Source organism: Panthera tigris, chromosome E1 (assembly GCF_018350195.1).
Source record: "Panthera tigris isolate Pti1 chromosome E1, P.tigris_Pti1_mat1.1, whole genome shotgun sequence".
In the NCBI taxonomy this organism is placed as follows: domain Eukaryota; kingdom Metazoa; phylum Chordata; class Mammalia; order Carnivora; family Felidae; genus Panthera; species Panthera tigris.
This window is the reverse complement of record NC_056673.1, coordinates 3,462,831-3,484,996: the sequence shown is the minus strand read 5'-3', so window position 1 is coordinate 3,484,996 and position 22,166 is coordinate 3,462,831. Positions and strand designations below refer to the sequence as shown.

Sequence of the window (22,166 nt, the reverse complement as noted above, 5' to 3'; positions counted from 1 at the left end):
CGGGAACCTGGACAGCCCGAGTGGGCCTCGTAGGATGAGGGTTGAGGGTCGAGGGGTCCCCTCAGAGCTCGGCATTCCTACTGGGAGCCCACGAATCACATGCTCTAAACCAAAGAGCCGGGCAAGTGTGACTGTCTCCTTGGATAGAAAAGGTCAGAACACTGGAAATAGCATCTGCCCCCAAAACTCAGGGGTTTGTGAGTCAGCGCCGGCAGGAGGAGGGGGAAGTGGGTCAGTGGCAGAGGGAGGGGGTCCCTTGTCCCTGTGCCAGAGTGGGGGGGGGTGGCTGATGACAGGTGGGGGGCAGAGCTGCCACCTTCGGAAACTCTGTGTCTTTGTTCTTGGCCTTTAAGCCCGAAGGGATGGCCGCAGGGAGGGCTGGATGGAGGGTTCTGTGCAAACGGTCTGGACGAGGAGCCCGCAGCGTGGGGTTGGGGTGCCGGGGTGGGCAGGTCAGCAGCCGGGATCTTCACTGCTGGGAACACTGACCCCCCAGCCGGGCCTGTTCCTGGAAGTCTCCCCCTGCTTGCCTGGCACCAGTCTCGAGCAGTAACAGCGGCAGGAAACAGGGTCCCGCTGACTTATCCCTGTGGCCACCTCTGCGGTTCTGTGGTTGGTCCCCAGACGTGTTTTTACCCCATGGTAGTGACCAGCTGTGTGTCTGCACCTGGCCTGGGGACGGTTTATTGCTGAAGTTCTACGTTTAAGGACGAGTACGCTCTGAATCCCACGCCATTCGTTCATTCATTCATTCATCCATTCATCCATTCACCCATTCATTCCTTCTTTGCCTCTGATCTTGTCCCTACGTCGCCGAGCCCCGTGAAGCGTCCAAGATTTCACCCTCCTCGTAACTGTTTAAGTCTGCCTGTCGTGCTGTCACCAGCAGGAAATGGGAGACTCTGGGGTCTGAGGCGAAGGCCTCGATTACTTGTGGCCCCACGAGCACATGAGCGTCAGGTTGATGGGTCCCCCTCGTCCCCCAAGTCCCGGGGGGGCAGCATGGAAGGGGGTGCTGTGCACCATCAGCCAAGGAGCCCTGACCTTAGGGAACCCCGGCTTTCACAGCGGGCAGCAGGCAAAGTGCCAGTTCTGCCCGGAAAGGGGACATTGCTGCTACTGTGCTGGACGGCAAGTAAATCTGCTCCGTGTCCCCAGCAGGGAGACACTGCCACGGTCCTCCCAGGCTGTGCACGATACGTACCTTCTCGGATGACCCGGCACAAAGGCTCACAAGGCGTGTGCACAAAAACACGCCCGTGAAGGATTGCCTCCCAGCCCCCTCCCGCCGTCCCCTTCCCGCCACGCTGTGGCCACACTGTCCCCGCACCTCGGCACCTGGCCTGGCTTATCCCTTCACCTGGACCCTGTCTTGGGCAGATATGGCCCCACTCGCTCCCATCCATCCTCCCCCCTCCCCGCACCCAGGTTTCTTCTACCCAGAAGTCACCTCCTCAGTGAGACCTCTCCGGTCAACCTTGTAGAAACCAGTCCCCCCCAGCTCTGGAACCGCACATCCCCCCCTCCTCCCGGCCTTATCCTCACAGCAGTGGCCATCAGCTAATATACAGCTTAGTTTTCGAGTTTCCTGGGTGTCCCCCTGCACACTCCCTGCACGCCCATTAGATTGTAGCCTTTATGACAGCAGGTGTTTTTGTCTGTCTTAAATTATTGCCAAATCCCCAGGACCTGGAACCGGGTCTAACGTACAGAAGGGGATGAACGAATGAATGAGTGACCAAATGAATGCACCCGTTTATTGGGTCTCCCGTTGAAGGCCTGGCTTTCTTACCTTGTGTCTGTAGGACGGTATCTGGCACGCTGCTGGTCTCCATAACGACGGAGCAAAAGAAATAATGAATGAAATGAATGAACGCCGTGTGCAGGGCAGGGTGAGAGGGCCTGCAGGGATGGGGTGGGGAGGCTCCTCCCAGGTGGTTGGGATCCACCCCTCGGCCGCTTTCCATGCTGCCCACGCCAGCTGCTGGGAATCTTCCTGACTGGTTTCAGGGCGCTGAGCCTGGGTCCCCCCTCCCACTGGTTTCAGGGCACTGAGCCTGGGTCCCCCCTCCCACTGGTTTCAGGGCGCTGAGCCTGGGTCCCCCTTCCCACTGGTTTCAGGGCGCTGAACCTGGGTCTCTTTGGCCAGCATCCTAAGCATCATCTTCATTTCCTGTACCCTTTGTCCAACCAGCCGGTCCCCACAGACTAGTCTCTGCTCCCTAGCCTGAGAGAGGTTGGGGACGGTGATCCTGTCCTACGAGTGCCTTGATGGTCTGTCATTCAAGGATATTTAGCAAGGGCTTCCTATTGGTAGAAGCAGCGTCAGGTAAAGGGGACCCAGCACTAAAGGAAACAGGATGTAATATATGGTGCTTGGCACCGTGGATGTTTGTTGACTGACTCACAGGGGCACCGTGGGCAACCCCGGTGCCCAGCTCACATAATAACTCCTCTTGGAGCGTTAGGACTGGAGCCACAGGAAAGCTGGGGGATTGCTCACTGCCCACCTCCAGGGGCCAGGCAGGGGCACGAATGATGCCCCAGACAACCTCACGGGCACGGCGGAGGGGGTGGGGGGAGGGCCCTGGCCCTCTGCACGGGGACAGCAGCCATTTGACACCCATGAGTAGCTGCCCTGAAGAACTGTGGGCTGGCTGTGGCCAGATCTCCAAGTTATTCCTTTTACGTAAAAGCTGGGCATCTCAAGGGGCGCCTGGGTGGCTCCGTCGGTTAAGCGTCCGACCTCGGCTCAGGTCACGATCGCACGGTTCGTGGGCTCGAGCCCCGCGTCGGGCTCTGTGCTGACGCCTCAGGGCCTGGGGCCTGCTTCGGATTCTGAGTCTCCCTCTCTCTGCCCCTCTCCCGCTTGGGCTCTGCCTCTATGTAAAGCTGAGAATCTCGATTTTTATGTGAAATACGGCCTTTTTTTAAAAAAGTTGGCCACAGATGCAAATTTTCTAGAGCTATGGTTTCTTCTGGGGAGTGGGTGAGAGGAGCCGGTGGCCCAGAGGAGGAGTGAGGATGTTTGCTTTTCACTGGAGAGCGGTTTGTACCTTTTGGATTTACCATCGGCGTGGTTTTTAATTGAAAGGTGAATTGTATTGATATAGTAGGCAGGGCATGCCTCCAGGGCCCCAGTGCGAATCTGTGAAATGGGTTCGTTGTCAGGCGTGTTGTGAATACGGGTCCGTGAGGGCGTCAGTGTGCTGGTGGTGGGCCAGGAGTGTGGTGGCCAGGGCCACACTGCTGTCCTTCAGAAGTCACGGAGCGGCGGGGCCCCACAGTCTGACGGGCAAGGACCTCGTCTCCTTCCTTCATCTCTGAACTCCCCGGCCCTTGTCCAATTGCTGTTGCCTGGGCAGGACACGTGGGTGTTCCATAGATGCTCCTTGATTTGCTCAGCAATGCCATCACTCCAGACCCTGCCAGGAACTAGGAAGACAGCCAAGAGGGCCTCTGAGCAGCCCAAATGGAGGTTCCATGTCTGTGGTTGGAAGCTTCACTCTCTGTTCATAGATCTGTTTCTCAGGCTTTGTTTTTGTGTTTTACCTCCAAAACCATCGCCTGTGCTTATGTGGTGTCCCAGCCTTCTGGAAGGGTGCAGAGGGCTGGGACAGGTTGCTGCCAACACAGGGGACCCTTTGCTGGGAATTCGAAAGAAACATCATTGGGGCGCCTGGGTGGCTCTGTCGGTTAAGCGTCCGACTTTGGATCAGGGCATGATCTCACAGTTGGTGGGTTCAAGCCCCGCGTCGGGCTCTGTGCTGACAGCTCAGAGCCTGGAGCCTGCTTCGGATTCTGTGTCTCCCACTCTCTCTGTGCCCCCCACACACCCCTTAGCACGCTGTCTGTCTCTCTCTCAAAAATAAATAAACACTAAAAAAATTAAAGATGAATGGCAAACCCTCGCCCTCCCTGGTGGGGTAAATTACCCAAAGCCCAGTGGGCCGGTGGACCAGATAACACCCCCCACTCACCCACTAGGAGCAAAGAACAGCCCCCAGTGCTGAGACAGAATCATATCTGAGGAGTCAGAAAGTATGAGCCATTCAGGACAGGGTGGAGGCTTCTGTCGTCCGCCGATAGCTCCCGAAATCTCCACCGTGTGACCATATGCAATGAGCTCCCGTGAGATGCATCTAGAAAACCTTCAGAGGCATGTGTGGGGGCTAAAAGGTGCAAGCCTCATTCCCTAAGAAATGCATGTCGGCCCAAGTGGAGACAAAGGCGATGTTGATGCATTTTGAGAATGACCCGGGTTCTGCATATTTCCATTTCCTGTCTGGTTGCCTGTCCCCTGAGGGCTCCCCCCCCCCACTATGGTCAACAGCCCCCAAAGGACAGGAAATCCATTACAGAGGCACAAAGCCTCTCCAGCGCCTGCAGGAGGACATATAAGTCCCGAATAAATGTGTGGTGAATGAGTCAGCAAATGAGCGAATAGGAAAATGGATAAGGCGGTTTTCTGGCACCCATTGGTCACGCTTCTTCCAAGTTCATTTTCCATTAAAAGTCAGCCCAGAATAGCCCCGGCTTCGCACCGTGAGTCCTGAGACACACATACCCCCTTTTCGTCTCTATCTCTGGGATGTCTTTTCCTTCCAGGCTGCCCAGTATTCCTTCCCCGCTGACGCCACCCGGACAGAAGCTTGTCTGTGTGTTCATTCTATCTTCCCTGGGGCAGCAGGTGTCCTGCGAGGGGTGGGGGTGGGGGGGAAGGGGTGGAGAGTGTAAGGGGGGGGTGGCCCGTGACCTCACACCCCCAGCTGAGATCTCGGCTCTAGTCCTGGTTTCATCATTCATTAGCCATGTGACTTTTGGCACGATACCTCACCTTTGCTCTCCAAAATATTTATGCCTTGTCTCCCGGGTGCCAGCACGGCCCGGAGGTGCTGGGCCTGCGGCAGGGGATAGATACGGCGGCACATTCCAACGAGTAGCCGAGAAAATTAATCATTACATGGGAAGACGCCTGATACCGATAAACGCTGTGAATGAAATGAGAGTGTGCTGGAGTATTGCCTGGGGAGGGGAGAGGAGTTTAGTTTAGATAGAGCGACCTCCCTCTCTAAGGAGGGGACATTTAAAATGAGATCTAGGGGCGCCTGGGGGGCTCCGTCGGTTGAGCGTCTGATTTCAGCTCAGGTCACGATCTCACGGTTCGTGGGGTCGAGCCCCGCGTCGGGCTCCGTGCTGACGGCTCGGAGCCTGGAGCCTTGCTTCGGATTCTGTGTCTCCCTCTCTCTCTGCCCTCCCCCACTCACGCTCTGTCTCTCAAAAATGAATAAATGTTAAAAAAAATTTTTTTTTAGGGAGACCTGAATATTGAGAAGTACCTAGCTGTGGGGAAAGGCGTTCTAGGCAGAGGTGTGCAAAGGCCCTGAGGTAGGCCTGGGTCTGGCAGGTGGGAGGAACCTAATGAGCCATGAAGTGAGAGCCGGGTGAGCCAGAGGGAGAGGGGGGAGAGATAAAGGTGGAGAGGTGCACGGGGGCCAGATGAGGCCAGATTTAGGCAGGGCGAGGGGTGTGGGGTGTTCTAAGATCTAAGAGATGCCACTGGAGGGCTTCAGTCAAGGACTGGGTTGTAGGGGAGAGCGGGGAAGCACGGGGACTTTTGGGGGGCATGGCCACAATCTCAGCAAGCGGTGACGGTAGCTTGGACCCGGTGGGTTGGGGCAGAGGTCATCATGGTCAGTTTTCACCACTACCAGAGGGCGACCTGGGAATCCAGCTCCCCGGGTCCCACTTGGGAAGCCTCCCTCGGCTTCCCTGCATCAGTGGCTTTGGGGGCAGGGCCCGCCCCGTCCCCCACCGGGCAGCGCCTCAGGCCACCCCAGCTCCGCCACCCCCTCCCCAGACTGCAGGCACCCCGGGATCAGCCACACGCTTAGATTCACGACTGGATCTTCAGGTCTGATATTCCACATTCCCTTCAGACTGCGACGTCTCCTGTCGCCCACAAAAACATGCCACAGACCATCTTCAGAAAGAACGAACGACATGACTGGTCGACACATCCAGCCTTTATCAAAATGTTGGCACGAAAGAGCTGGACGTTTTTGGCACTTTTGGGCACCTATCCCACAGAGGAGGCTGAAGTCAGAGCAGTCAGGGATGGGTCACACGGGCACCCAGGAAGGGACAGGCCAGAGGAGCAATTATTTTAGGAGTCTTACCATTTTGTCGTTACCCTGCTTTTGCGTTACGCGCAGGGCAATGTGATAGCGGGTCTTCCCGAGTTGGGTGGCGGGCTCACGGGGGACCGTTTGTCTCGTTAGGGATCACAACGTGTGTGTACGTTAGCTCGCTCCTGTGCACCAGCTGTTACGTAATACCAATAAAGTCAACGACAGTACGGTAAAACCTTGGTTTGCGAGCATAGCTCATTCTGGAAACACGCTTGTAATCCAAAGCATTGTGTATCAAAACGAATGTCTTTTTTTAATTAAAAAAAAAATTTAACGTTTATTGACCTTTGAGAAAGAGAGAAAGACAGAGCACGAGCAGGGGAGGGGCAGAGAGAGAGAGGGAGACACAGAATCGGAAGCAGCTCCAGGCTCCGAGCTGTCAGCACAGAGCCCGACGGGGGGCTCGAACTCACGGACCGGGAGAGCATGACCTGAGCTGAAGTTGGACACTCAACCGACTGAGCCCCCCCCCCGGGGGGGCGCCCCTATTCTCCAGCGCTTTGTATTGCCTGTGACTAAATTATAGCCATTCCAATGGTGTATGTTCGTGTCTCCCAGTTTTAATCTGCGTTCCCTGATGACTAGTAACATGATTTTTGTGTTGTTTTGTTGTGCTTTCTTGCCATCCCCATAACTTTTTGGATGAACTGTCTGTTTAAATATTTTTCCCTTTCGGGGGTATCATTTGTTTTCCTACTGTCAGGTTTGAGAGTTCTTTATACATCCTGGATACAAATTCTTTGTCAGATATGCGATCTGAAAACATCTCCAACTGTATACTTTGTCTTCTCATTTTCTTAAAGGCCCTTTTCACAAAGCCAACGTTTTTAATTTTGGCCAAGTCCAGTTTATCAGTTTTTTCCTTTATGGATCATGCTTTTGGTATCATATCTCAGAATTCTCTCTAACCCAAGGGTACAAAGACTTCTCCCTATGTTTTCTTCTGAACCTTTATAGTTTTGCCTTTTACATTCAGATCTGTGAAACATTTTGAGTTTACCTTGGTTTGAGTTGTGAGATTTAAGTTGAGATACCCTTTTTTTTTTTTTTTTTTTTTTTTTTTGCCTATTGATGATCAATTGTTCCAGATCATTTGTTGAAAAGACTTAGCTTGGGGCGCCTGGGTGGCGCAGTCGGTTGAGCGTCCGACTTCAGCCAGGTCACGATCTCGCGGTCCGTGGGTTCGAGCCCCGCGTCGGGCTCTGGGCTGATGGCTCGGAGCCTGGAGCCTGTTTCCGATTCTGTGTCTCCCTCTCTCTCTGCCCCTCCCCCGTTCATGCTCTGTCTCTCTCTGTCCCAAAAATAAATAAAAAACGTTGAAAAAAAAATTAAAAAAAAAAAAAAGACTTAGCCTTCCCCCCGTTGACTTGGCTTTGCAACTTTGTAAAAAATCAATTGGCTCTTTTTATGTGGGTCTATTTCTGGAGGCTCGATTCTGTTCCTTCAATCTGTGTCTACTCCCTCACTTATAACTTTATAGTACTTCTTAAAATAGAGAGATGAGTCCTCAAACTTTTTTTTCTCAAAATTGTTTGGCTAGTTCAGTTCTTTATAAATTTTAGAATCTGCTTATCTTCTATCTACAAAAGAAATCTGCTGAGAGGCGTGGAGGTGGCTTAGTCAGCTGAGCGTCTGACTCTTGGTTTCAGCTTGGGTCATGATCTCATGGTTCGTGGGTTCGAGCCCCGTGTCGGGCTCTCTGCTGACAGCTCAGAGCCTGGAGTCTGCTTTGGATTCTGTGTCTCCCTCTCTCTCTGCCCCTCCCCCACTTGCACTCTGTTTCTTTCAAAAATAAATAAACATTAAAAATTTTGTTTTTAAGAAATATGGTTTTTTTATTGGAATTACATTAAATCTAAAAATCAGTTGGGGAGAATGGACGTCTCAACTCTACTGGATGTTCCACATCATAAACTGTGTGTGTCTGTATTTATTTTCAGTGTTCTTCGATTTCTTTCTTCAGCATTTTGTGATTTTCACCATACAGATCCTATTTGTGTTTTGTTAGCTTTATACCTAAGTATTTCTCTCTCTCTTTTTTTTTCCTTTGGGAGCTATTTTATTTTTTTTTTAATTTTTTTTTTAACGTTTATTTATTTTTGAGACAGAGAGAGACAGAGCATGAACGGGGGAGGGGCAGAGAGAGAGGGAGACACAGAATCCGAAGCAGGCTCCAGGCTCCGAGCCATCAGCCCAGAGCCCGACATGGGGCTCGAACTCACGGACCGCGAGATCGTGACCTGAGCTGAAGTCGGACGCTTAACCGACTGAGCCACCCAGGCGCCCCTTTGGGAGCTATTTTAAATGGCATTGTGGTTCAAATTTTGGTTTCTAATTGTTTTTAGTATACATACATTGCCTGAGGTTGTATGCTGACATTATATCCTGTGATCCTGGCAAACTCACTTATTAGTTTTAGGAGATTTCCGTGTAGATTCTTAGGGGTGTTCTTTGTACACCTGTTACCTGTGAGTAGGGCCGTATTGTTTGCAAATAGTTTTATCTCTTCCTTTCCAATCTGTATACCTCTTTTCCTACCTTCTTCTACTTCCTTTTCTTTTTCCTTTGTCTTATTACACTGACTTCCAGTATTGTATTGATTTGTCGAATAGAGGTGGTGAGAGTGTCCTTGCCTTTTCCTAACCTTTCACGGAAAACATTCACTTTTTTTTTTTTACTATTACGTATGTTTGCTGTGGGGTTTTTGGTTAAAGGCTCTTTGTCAGATTAAGGAAGTTCCCTTAAATTCCTAATTTACTCTTAAGTTTTAATCATAAATGTTAACATTTGTCAAATGTTTTTAGTGCATCAGTTAACAGAAGCATATGTTATTCTTTTTAAACCTTTAATATAGTATATTACACTGATTGATTTTCAAATATTGAATCAGTCTTGCCTTCCTGGGACAAACCCCATCAGGTTGTTATGCATTATTCTTTTTATATATTGCTAGTCTCAGTGTACTAATATTTTGTTGAGAATTTTCTTCATATATGTTTATAAGGATATCGGTCTGTTTCCATTTCTTGTGCTATCTTTGTCTGGTTCTGATATCAGGAGAGCACTAGACTCCTAAAATGAGTTGCATAGTAGTCCCTCATATTTGGGGGGGGGGGGAATATGGGTTATTTAGAAATGTGTTGTTTAATATCTCAATATTTAGATATTTTCTAGTTATCTTCATGTTAGTGATTTCAAGTTTAATTTCATTATGATCAGCAAACTTACTTTATATAGTTCAATTATTTTCAAGTTGTTAAGGTTTGTTTAATGACCAAGGGTATTGTCTATCTGGGTGAATATTTCACATGCACTTGAAAGGAATTCATATTCTGCTATTGTTGTGTATACTGTTCTATAAATGCTGGTTATATTCAGTTTGTTGATAGTATTATTTGCTCATTCTGTGTCCTTCCTGATTTTCCACGTGCTCGTGCTATCAATTACTGAGAAAGGATTGTTAACATCTCCCACTAATTGTGGATTTGCCTACTTATCCTTTAGTTTTATTAGTTTTTCCTTTATGTATTTTGAAGCCCTGTTTTTAGGTGCAAACATATTTAGCATTGTTATATCTTCTTCATGAACTGTTATCATTATGTTTCTTTTATCATTATGTTTTTATCATTATGATTTTCCATGCTCTGAAATCGACTTTGTCTCATATTAATTCAGCTACTTCAGTGTTCTTTTCATTAATAGTCAGGTAGTATTTTTTGTATTCTTTTGCTTTTAACTTACCTATGACATTATATTTGAAGTGAACTTTGCAAACAGCATAGAGTTGTTTCCTTTTTTTAATTTTATTTTTATTTTTTTATTATTTATTATTATTTACTTTATTTTATTTATTTTTGAGACAGAGATAGCAAGGGAGAGACAGAGAGAGAAGAGAGGGAGACACAGAATCCAAAGTAGACTCCAGTCTCTGAGCTGTCGGCACAGAGCCTGATGTGGAGCTCAAACCCACGAACCATGAGATCATGACCTGAGCTGAAGTTGGAGGGTTAATTGACTAAGCCACCCAGGAGCCCCTGTTTTCTGTCTCTTTTTAAATGCTGGCAATCTCTGTCTTTTATTTTTTAATTTTTAAAAAATTTTTAATGTTTATTTTTTGAGAGAGAGACAGAGAGTGAACGGGAGAGGGGCAGAGAGAGAGGGAGACACAGAATCCGAAGCAGGCTCCAGGCTCTGAGCTGTCAGCACAGAGCCCGACGCGGGGCTCGAACCCACAGACCGTGAGATCATGACCTGAGCCAAAGTCGGACGCTTAACCAACTGAGCCACCAAGGCGCCCCCAGATAATCTCTGTCTTTTAATTGGTGTGTTTAGACCATTTACATCTAATATAACTATTGACATATTTTTATTCATGTCTAACATTTTGTTATTTATCTTCTATTTGTTATTTCTGGGTTTTGTTCCTGTGATAGAGGGGGGAATAAAAGTATTAAGGATTCTTCCCATGCCCTTGGAACTATAGTTCCTCTAGTCAGAGGGAATAATTTCCCTTTTTCAGAATTTTAGGTATCTGCATGCCCCTCACTGCTGCTGCTACTGCTATTTCAAGATTTCCTGGGGGCTATCGCAGCAGAACAAAATGCAAAAGAAAAAGTAAATTCCCCCATCTCTCCAATCCTTTGGGGACCCTTTCTTTGCTCCTCACAGCAGGAAGGGAGGCTTCCTTCCAGCTCTTTCTGTCTGCCCTAAGTGTGCACTTGTGAGTTTTAGGATGCCTTTGTGTCTAGGCCAGTGTATAATGGGGAGGGTGGGGGGAGTGCAGGAAACTCATTGCCAGATCATTCTTGCTTCAAGTGCTGGTTTTCTTCCCCATTCTGCCTGCTACCGTTTACCTTTCAGAATCCTCAGATAGCGATCGCACGCATACTATTCAGAGTTTTTAGTTGTATTGAGTTGGAGAGTTACAGTGGAGTGTACTTACTCCGTGTTTAACCAGAACGAGGACCTCCAATGTCATATTTTGACGTTTACTTTTTCTTGACTTTTTACCATACATCTGAGCAAATTTAGAAGTATTCTTTTTAAAATTAATGTGTTAGGAATGTGTTAACTGTTTTGTTACCTGGTGTTTAAAACAAATACTTCCAGGGGCCCCTGGGTGGCTCAGTCAGTGGAGCATCTGACTCTTGATTTTGACTCAGGTCATGATCTCATGGTTTGTAAGATTGAGCCCCCGCGTCGGGCTCTGTGCTGACGGCTTGGAGCCTGCTTGGGATTCTCTCAAAAATAAATAAATAAACATGAAAAAAAATTAAATGGATACTTCTGAGAATCTTTTCAAGTAAGTAAATGTAGATATACATCATCATTTTTATGTCTGCTCTGTATTCCATTGCCCACATTACTTTAATTTGCTTAATTGATACTCTGTAGTTGGGCCTCTAAGTTTCTTCTCTTTTTCTCCCTTATAAACAATGTTTCAATGACCATTGTTGTACATAATCCTTATTCACTCACCCAGTTATTTCCTTAGGATAAATGCCTAGTGGTGGAGTGGCTTAGGCAAAGAGTGTGCACATTTTGAATTTTGACACTTATTGGCCAGCTACCCTCCAGAGAAGCTATACCAATTTCCATTCTCACCAACTCCCTACGACAGAGCAAAATTTTTCCACATCCTCATCAAGAGTTGATATTTTTATCTTTTCCAATCATTGCCAAGGTTTAATCTTTTCTAATTGTTGCTGATATGTAATCACATTTTAATATTCCTTTCTAGGCTAGAATTATTCAGAATACATTATAATTTGAATTCATTGAATTCATTAGCAATATTTATTTTATATTTTTGATATCTGTTTATTGTGGTAAAATATACATACCGTAAAATTTTCCATTTTAACCATTTTAAAGTGTACAATTCAGTGTCATTAAGTACATTCACAATGTTGTACAATGACCACTGTCCATTTCCAGAACTTTTTCAACATCCCAAACAGATACTCTGTACCCATTGAATAATAATTCCCTGTTCCTCCTTCCCCATAGCTCCTGATAACCTCCGTTACACTTTCTGTCTCTGTAGATTTCCCTATTGTGGGTGCCTCATGTAAACAGAATCATATAATATTTGTCCTTTTGGCCTGACTTATTGCGCCTAGGATGATATTTTCAAGGCTCATCTATGTTGTAGCATGTATCCAAATTGCATTCCATTTTAAGGTTGCATAATTTTCCATTGTATGGATAGACCACATTTTGTTTACCCGGTCACCTGTTGACGGACATTTGAAGTGTATCCAATTTTTGGCTATTTTGAATGATGCTGCTATGAACATTGGTGTGCAAGTATCTGTTACAATCCCTATTTTCAATTCTTTTGGGTATTTACCTAGAAGTGGAATTTGTGGGGCGTATGGTAAATCTGTGTTTAACTTTTTGAGGAATCACTGTACTGTTTTCTACCACAGCTGTACTATTTTGAATTCCAACCTGCAGTGCATCAGGGCTCTAATTTCTTCACGTCCTTACTGACACTTGATAGTATCAGTTATTTTCTTTTTTTATAATGTTTATTTTTGAGAGACAGCGTGAGTGGAGGAAGGGCAGAGAGAGAGGGAGACACAGGATCCCAAGCAGGCTCCAGGCTCTGAGCTGTCAGCACAGAGCCCGACGCGGGGCTCGAACTCACGGACTGCGAGATCATGACCTGAGCCGAAGTCTGACGCTTAACCGACTGAGCCACCCACATCCAGGCACCCCTAAACACCTATCCCAGTGGGTGTGGAGTGCTTCGTCTACTTTTTAAACTATCTTTATTAGATTTTGTTTTCAGGGATAACTTGGCTTTTTCAGAGACTCTTTCCTTCTTTCTCTATGCTTTCAAACAGTTGTAATAGCATAACATTTTTCTTTGCTGGTTTGAGAGAACTTATCAGAGGAACCATCTGAGACATATAGCACTTTTTAAGAACTGGTTCTTTGACAACTTTCTTTATTTGCTCACTGATCACTAACATAAGTAGTTTTCCTAATTCTTCTGGAGCCTTTTGTGTCATTTTTATTTTCCTAGAAAACCAGGTGTGATATATAGGGTTCAGAATTTTGTTTTGCTACATATATATATATATATATGATATATGTATACATCATATACATGTATGATATATGTATATGATATACATCATGATATATGATATGTATGTGTGTTTTCTTTCTAAACATTGCCAATGGTATAACACGTTTTAATACTCATTCTGTGATTATCAGTAGGCTAAAATTATTCAGAGTGCATTATTCATTGTATATATATGGCCTTTACCATTCCTAATATTTACTTATTGTTCTGTGTCTCCAAATTAGCTTTCCCAGGTATGTTTTCATTCATTTACTGTGGAGTTCACTTAGTTGTGGAGTTTGTTGCTCTGGGAAGCAGGGTTTGGGGGGGGGGTCTCCCACTGCGGTCACGGTGGGGCGGGCGGGGGCCGTGACTGAGGGCACAGGCTCGAACCAGATAGTCTGAGTCCAGTGCTCAGTCCTTTACTGAGCTGGTAAAGCTATTTGACCTTCTATAGTCTTTTTTTTTTTTTAGAGAGAGAGAGAAAGAGAGTGCTAGCTGGGGAGGGGCAGAGAGAGAGGGAGATAGAGGACCCAAAGCGGGCTCTGTGCTGACAGCAGAGGGCCCGATGTGGGGCTCAAACTCATGAACCGTGAGATCGCGACCTGAGCAGAAGTCGGATAATTAACCAACTGAGCCACCCAGGCGCCCAAACCTTCCATAGTTACTTAACCTCACTGTGCTTCAACGTCCCTGCCTGTAGAAGGGAGAGAAAATAGTACCCACCTCCTAAGGTCAATGCAAATATTTAAACGTTGGTCATTTTTCAGTGTTTAGAAGAGTGCCAGGCTCAGAGCCAGCACCGCAGAGGAATTTCTGAAATAAATGTAGCCTTTCCTCCGACGTGCTGGGAGCCTGGGTCCCCCAGGAGCCCCTCCATTCCCCCAGACGCACTTTCTGTAACCTTTCAACCACTTACGCTAACTGCCTCTTAGTTTGCAGAACCACGTCTGTGCGGAAAAACAACCACCTCACTTTCCACTCTGCTGCTGAGACGACCACATCCTCTTCACACGTACCCCGGGCTCCCATGGAGAGCTCAGGTCAGTATGGCCGGGTTGGGAGGGGGGAGGGGGAGGGGAGAGAGGGGTCGAGTGCGTCCGGCTGCCTCGCAGGGGAAGGCCTCCCTGGCAGGTGACAGTGCCCCCCTGGGGCTGTCATCTCAGACCCCCATGTCAGCCGCCCCAGTGCGAGAAGATCTTGAGAAGCGGACCTCCACGCCCTTGTACGAGCCCCGGCTCCTTGCAGGTCACTGAGCTGGACCCTGAGGAGGAGAATGACAATAGCCAAGATCTATCGCCAGACGCTTGGGTTCATTTACCAAACGCCTCGGTAGCGGTTACAATCTATCAAGTCGTGATAAAAGCCCTTGACAAGTATCAACTCACGGAGTCCTCATAAAGGCCCCCTGAGATAGATGTTATCGCTGCCCCCATTTTACAGAAAGAGAAAGTGAGGCCCGGCGGGGACAGGTATTGCTCCCAAGGCCACGTAGCTTTGTACAGTCAAACCGGGACTTGACCCCAGCAGACGAGCTCCAGCGCCGTGCCCTTAACGATTTCGCTGTGGATTTCCCCGGGGCAGTCGTCAGAAGGGTTCTGTGTGGGACAATATCAATGCCCTTGTCCCTGTTTTATGGAAAAGGGGAACAGAGGCTCAGAGAGGTTAGGTCATTTACTCAAAGCTGCACAGCTAATATCGGAACCAAGGTCTAGCTCATGGCAAAGCCCACGCTCTTCTCACTTTGTCAACCTGGGACGAGGGATGACCTTTCCCTCAAGATGCGGATCCCCTAATGGTCACCCAGGAAGTCACAGAGCACTTCTCACGAGGCTTAGACGCTAATGCCCCGGAAGACCCCTATCCCAGGGAAGGGGAAGGCACAGCCAAGGCAAGTGAAGCTCCACGGGTCGTTATTATCCCTAAGACACGCATCCTTTCCACACCCCGTCACCGTCAGAGCCTCCCACAGCCGGAAGAGGCTCGGGCTGAATCAGGCAAGCCCGCAAATCCCTGTGTTGCGATATTCCGGGTTATCTTTCACCAGCTGGGGTTTGCCCGGTCCAGAGGATGGCAGAGTGGGGGCCAGCAGTGTGAAAATCTCAATATTACTTTTTAAAAAAATTTTTTTAAATGTTCACCTATTTTTGAGAGAGACAGAGACAGAATGCGAGTGGGTCAGGGGCAGAGAGAGAAGGAGACACAGAAGCAGAAGCAGGCTCCAGGCTCTGAGCTGTCAGCCCAGAGCCCGATGCGGGGCTCAAACTCCCGAGCTGTGAGATCATGACCTGAGCCGAGGTCGGACGCTCAAACGACTGAGCCACGCAGGCGCCCCGAAAAATCTCAACATTTCAAAACCAACTTACTTTGCGCTGGCTTTACGTAGAACATTAGGTGCACGCCATGCTGCGTGTTAGGAAGAGAGGTGTGCCAGGGAAGTTCCTTTGCATACAAGCAGTAGAAACGCATGTTTTCCCAAACACAAAGAGTGCCCTTCACGCGTTCCTGCCTGCTGGCCATCACCTGCGCGGGGCTCACCCAGAGGGAGAGAGAGTCCACTGGCCAGCTTGGTTTTGTGTCTGCTCCAGGCCAAGGCAAAGCAGGGCGCCTGGACTACAATGAGCAGAGAGGGCTGCCGGGCGGGCGAGACCCCCGGCAGCCTCCACCGAAGATGTGACCGATGGCCGCCCCCGAATCAAATGGGGGAAAGAAAACATCCCCCAACTAGGATGCTGGCCCCGGGAGCTCCCCAGGGGCGTCTCGCCATCACGATCAGAACTGAAGTTGTCCCGGCTGTCTTCCCAAATTACAGATGCCTAGAACTTGCCCCACCTTCCTGTAGCCCTAAGGGGTTCTCTCATCCTAGCGTTCAGAAGAGGGGCCCCTGAAAAGGAAGGTATTTCTTTAGAGGCATGCAAAAGGCAACGCTCCGAGGCGCCCGAGTTACTGTCATTTGGCCATCCCTGCAAACAGGGACAAGGATGCAAACCATTTTTGAACGACCTGAGCCCTTGTTCCACGTGGGGGTCAGGGGGCCCCGGGCATGGGCATAAAAGAGAAGTGGGAGCCACATGACTCCAGCCAATGGTGCGTCTGGGTGCTGAGGGCAGATTTCGGTAAGCTGAGGTGTCGAGACGGAGCTGTGGGAGCACCGGGGCTTTTCAGGCGAGTCCTGAGTCCCCGGTTGGGAGGCCGGTCCGCGAGGTCCACGTGGTCAGCGTGCGGGGACTCGTGGGATCTGGGAGAACGGACCCCAGCTCCGGGCTCAAGGTGGGGGAAAAGTCACCCTCTGAAATGGAAACCAAGCTGCTAAGTGACATTCCCCTGCACAGAACTAACCTGCCTTAGGAGTCCCCCGTCTGAACAGGGCCACAGGTGACCTGTGCTGTCCTCGACTGTTTTATGGCTCACCCGGCGTGAAGTAATGGGCCCTGGGGTTAGTTTTCAAAGAGAGGGGACCAGAAAGAGTCTGTTGGTGCGTTCTCCCTCTCCGTCCAGGCAGGGGGTGCTGATTCTGGCGGCTGATGCCCAGAAAGCAGAATAGGGCAATTCTTTCCATCGCCCTAGTTGGAGGGAAATGCCCCTTGAGAGTCGCAAATTCAACCTCTTGGGTGATAATTTTGTGTGTCCCAAGTGACCTGAGGTTGCCTGTCACCCTTTCGTCTGGAGGGACATGTCCACTCCTCCTGATGCGGATGGATGCCGTGGTCCTCTGTGGCTGTGTTAGCGAGGTTTTCTCCACAGAAACAACTCTACAGAAACAGTGTGTAGGATATACACACATATATGGGATGAGATTTATTTTTTTAACATTTATCTATCTATCTATCTATCTATCTATTTATTTATTTGTTTAGAGAGGGGAGAAGGACAGAGAGAGAGAGAGAGAGAGTCCCAAGCAGGGTCCATGCTGTCACTACAGAACCTGCCACGGGGCTCAGTCCCACAAACCATGAGATCACGACCTGAGCCGAAATCCAGAGTCAGATGCTTAACCCACTGAGCCACCCAGGCACCTCTAGCATGAGATTTATTATAAGATTTATTATATTTATTATGAGAGTTATGATATATATTTATTATAAGGAGATTTATCATATTTATTATAAAGATTTATTCATGTTACCATGAAGGTTGTTTGGGGGCGGGTGGAGGGTGTCAGGCTTTTGTTCTATTCAGGCCTTCTACTGATTGGACGAGGCCCACCCACGTTAGGGAGAGCCACCTGCCGACTCAGTCTACCGATTTAAATGTTTGCCTCATCCAAAAACACCCTCGTAGAGACACTCAGAAGAATGTTCGACCAGATATCTGGGCCCCTTGTGGCCCTAGTCAAGTTGACACATAAAATTAACCATGACAAGTAGGTGTGGGGTAACTTGCAGAAGACAAAGACTGGTCTGCTTGGAAAAATCTTGGAAGATTTTCTTCATGTCATGGCTGGACCTCGAGCACTGATGTCTACTGCCCAGCTCCCAGGGTTACGTTTCTTCCCTTTTTATTTTTTATTTTTTTAATGTTTATTTATTTTTGAGAGAGAGACAGAGAGACAGAGCATGAACAGGGGAGGGTCAGAGAGAGGGAGACACAGAATCTGAAACAGGCTCCAGGCTCTGAGCTGTCAGCACAGAGCCCGACGCGGGACTCGAACTCACGGACCGTGAGATCATGACCTGAGCTGAAGTCGGACGCTTAACAGACTGAGCCTTCCAGGCGCCCCCCCGCCCCGCCACAGTTACATTTCTGAACAGACACCACACCTATTGCAAAACAAGCTAACAAACAATGACAACTTTCAACTTTCTCCAATTATTTCCTTTGCACCTCCTTCTGCCACCGTGACAGCCAGGAAGGAGCCATTCTGACCCTGTGACCTTCGTTCTTAATGCAGGGATGATTGTCCTCTGGGAAGCCTGAGCATTTTTGCACTTGACTCCTTTCTTGACTAACAGGTCAATTACCCAGAACTCTAAGCTTATCACTTAAGACAGTAATTCACATCCTGATGATACATTAGACTGTCCCGGAGAGCTATTAGAAAACAAACAAACAAACATTAGTTCTCATACTCTGATATCTGATTTAAATTGGTTTCGGGTGAGCTGTATATTAGTGAGGTTTTTTAAAGTTTATTTTATTTTATTTTGAGAGAGAGAGAGCACACGCACAGGGGAGGAGTAGAGAGAGAGAAAGAGAGAGCAGGGGAGGAGCAGAGAGAGAGAGAGGAAGAGAGAGAATCCCAATCAGTCTCCATACAGTCAGCACAGAGCCCAACGTGTGACTTGATCTCATGAAACATGAGATCAAGAGTCAGACGCTCAACCCACTGAGCCACCCCGGCGCCCTGTACATTAGTGTTTTTTAAAGCTTTCTGAGTGATTCTCCTGTGAAGCCAAGATTAGGAAGGGGGGAAAAGGAAAACATTCTATGAAGCGTTTGGGAGAGATGTGATTCTGTCTGGGATCACAGAAGGCTGGAATGGCCAGAAATTGAAGAGTGGACCTTGAGCTAAGGGGGTCCTACTGTGGTCAGGACCCCGAAACCCTACTTCTCCATCCCTCCCTATTGGCTCATAACACCTACCCTGGTCTGAGAGCTGGGAATCTTTGTGCGGGTGACTTTATCCAGCATATTGATTTTCAGCACTCAAAGCCCAGACACTCATAGATAAGACATATGTTCATAATCTCACCTGGGAATTTCCTCCTCTCCCTTTTCTGAGTAAGCAGGTGGATGGACACATGTAAGAGTGCAGCTTTAGAAGAAGAGGTTTTGCCAAAGAGAAAGCTCTGTTCCCGCATTTCTGTGGCCTTATGTAAATCACCTCTCCCCTCAGAGCCTCATTTTCCCATCTGTAAAATGGGATGAGAGCCTCTCCGATCCCTCTGGGCCTGACCTCTGTGCTTGGAAAGGCAATATGGGGCAAGGGTAAGAGCTCTCGACCTGGAATCTAAAAAACAGAGAGAAGAGTATTTGTAGGGCAAATCCCCAGGGCTCTGCTGAGAATTCAATGAAGTAATATGCCAGAAAATGCTCTGCAAGTACACGGGTCAGTCAGAGAATGCTAGCCGCCGTAACAAATAACCCCAATGTCAGTGGATTAGCACAACAAATGCTTATTTCGCACACTGCCATCCAGCGTGGGCTCCAGTCTTCCGGGGACTGAGTTCTCCCTCCTTCTTGTGGTACCGCCATCTTGAACATGTCTTCCAAGGTCACCACGGAATGGGAAGAGAGAGGTGGAGGCTAGTGCAGGGGATTTTAGGACCGGGCGTGAATGTGTCACATGTTGTGTCTACCGTATTCCATTGGACAGGACTCAGCACGTGGCTCCCATGACTGCAGGGGAGTCTGGGAAATGTAGTCTTCCCGTCTACCCACGACAAACGTGAGATTGGTTTGATGAACACATGACATTGTCTTGCCATGCCTGCGTACGACTTTCTGTGTGTATTCCTTTCAAGTGCTATTTAAATGTCAGATATTGGGGCGCCTGGGTGGCTTGGTCAGTTAAGCGTCCAACTTCAGCTCAGGTCATGATCTCACCGTCCGTGAGTTCAAGCCCCGCGTCGGGCTCTGTGCTGACAGCTCAGAGCCTGGAGCCTGCTTCTGATTCTGTGTCTCCCTCTCTCTCTACCCCTCCCCTGTTCATGCTCTGTCTCTCTCTGTCTCAAAAATAAATAAACGTTAAAAAAATTTAAAAAAACAAATGTCAGATATTAATAGTAACGTGACAACATCCCACATTCCTGGATGGAGGGGAGGATAATAATTAGGAATGTTTATTTATTTATTGGCCGTTCTGAGTCAAGAATGATGGTAGAAGTGCATGTCGTATATGAACAACCTTGAGACGCTTGAGGCACAAGAAATACTCCATTTCTTTCTTTTGCTTCATGCAATCAAATCCAGCTTCAAGCTCTCCTTTGCCACGGCCAGTACAAATTCCAATGTCATTCACTTGGGGGTGGTTCCCCCTCTCTGTGATCTTGTAAGCCCAGGGGTTACAAAGTCTTCATGATGGAAAAGTCCGTGGTCTTCAGTCCTCTGTAGCTGCAGCCCCCTGGACAGGTTGGCTAGGCTTGCATGGTGCATAGGGAGAGAGGGGGTTCCTTTGGGGACATTCTTGAGTGCTGGCAAAGGTGACCCAGGAGACCACAGCAGTGGCCCTCAAGGTCAGAGGTCCGTGCTCACCTGCCTTGAGCCGAGATCTTTGCCACCCCCGGTGAGCTGTGTCCCAGCCGGCCCTGGTCTGGGCTCTCCCAATCCAGGGGACTCTAGCCTCTCTGCTTCCCTTTGGGTTATCACTCTCCTCTAGAACTAAAAGCATCAGCCTTCACCCCCACCCCTCTGAGATAATCCAGCTCATCGTCTCAGTCCCCTTGACAGGGGTCTCAAACTCAGGGGCCGGGTAGAGGGTGTGGATGGGGGAAACCGGGAGGGGAGGCACTGTGAGGAACCAGAATAGCTGTGCCCCATCGACTGCCCCCATGTGAGGAGAATGCGTGCCTGATGTCAACGGACTTTCAAGAGATGCCAGAAACCCAAATTTTATGCAAAATCTCCTGATTTGTCAATGTTGGCAGCTGATTCCTTTTTCTTCTTTCCTTTCGAGACACTCTGCAAGCCCAAACAAAACACGTCTGCAAGCCAGATGTGGACCAAAGCCCGAGAGTTTGTTCTGGCTGCCCAGACTTTCGAAAACACACTTTATTTGGGGTTGTCTCCTGGGGCTACTGGCAACTTCTCTATTTTTTCTCTGAAACATAAAAGCTGAACTCCCTTTACAAAGCGGAGGAACCCAGGGCTCAGAAGACAAAGGCTTGACTGCCCTTTGAGTGAGGGGGCAGGGGGAAGATCACCGCGTTCACGGTTCCCAGCCTGTGTGGTCCTTGGTGAGGCGGGTGGAGAAGGAGGAGGAAGGAAGGAGGAAAGAAGAAAGTAGACATAACATAATGTTTTCATAACTCAGCCTGCACTGACTCCTTAAATCTTCATGCAAGGTGGAGACAGATAGATGGGAAGACAGCTTGCGGCCAGCCCTTGTGCCAGGCTTCGTGATCCTGGCCAGTGTGGGGGGGATGCTTCAGTGCCCAGCAGGGTGGCTGGGTGGCCAGACGTGGGTGTAATAGCCAGTGCCCGTTCTCAGCCTCGGGGAAGGCTCCAGAACGGGCCTCAATGTGCCCCAGGGCGACAGGGGAGAGGCAGGTAGAAGGTGAGGGTTTTGGAGAAGCCAGGTGGCCGACTTAACAGAGCTCACGCCAGAGCCTTGGAGGGGCCGGTCCCCAAGCCCCGGCTCACCCCGGGTCCTCGGCTAACCCCATTCTAACTCCTGAACTGCAACCCGCTGGTTTCTGAAAATTGTGATCTCGAATCTGCTTGCTTCCCAAGGCGCTCGAGGCAATTAAGATCTATGTTAAGTAGGAGGTAAACCAAGATCAGGAAGAGGATAAGGGAGGAGAGGTCCCTGACCCCTGAGATGAGCTGATTTGTGACGCTGGGCCCCAGTCTGACTGTAAGTTTCCTGACAAGCAAGCAAAAGAGGAACCCCAGACACGCGTGTGGTTTGCAGCGTCCGAGAACCCAAGAACGCACACGCTTGCCTGTAAATTCGATCTCTTGTCGGGAGCTGGTGGTAAAGAGGGATCTGTGGTGTGGAGAGCGTCTCTCGGGCTTCCTGTGTTAGTCCGGAGCCTTCGAGAAGCAGGGTGGCCACGCGGGGACCGAGGTGGGGGGCACACCTCGGGGGCAGGAAAGGGAGAGGGTGCGGACCGACATCTGGCTCCGAGGGAAGGAGAAAGAGAAGGGCTCAGCTGGGCGGCTGGGGGACCCCTGTGTGGAAGTCAGGCACGGAGAAGGGCCCCAGTGTCCGAGGAGGAGACTGTGAGGGCCCACGG

The 22,166-nt window shown here is 49.0% G+C and overlaps 1 protein-coding gene across 1 annotated transcript in view; it reads left to right on the top strand.

Annotated features, from left to right (window-relative positions):
* Positions 1 to 22,166, top strand: part of PIK3R6 (phosphoinositide-3-kinase regulatory subunit 6) — a 56,662-nt gene that overhangs the window by 1,798 nt on the left and 32,698 nt on the right. The window contains exon 2 of the mRNA XM_042966874.1: positions 14,205 to 14,312. Within this exon, the coding sequence (XP_042822808.1) occupies positions 14,300 to 14,312 (13 nt within the window). The 5' untranslated portion in view covers positions 14,205 to 14,299. The remainder of the gene's footprint in view (positions 1 to 14,204; positions 14,313 to 22,166) is intronic.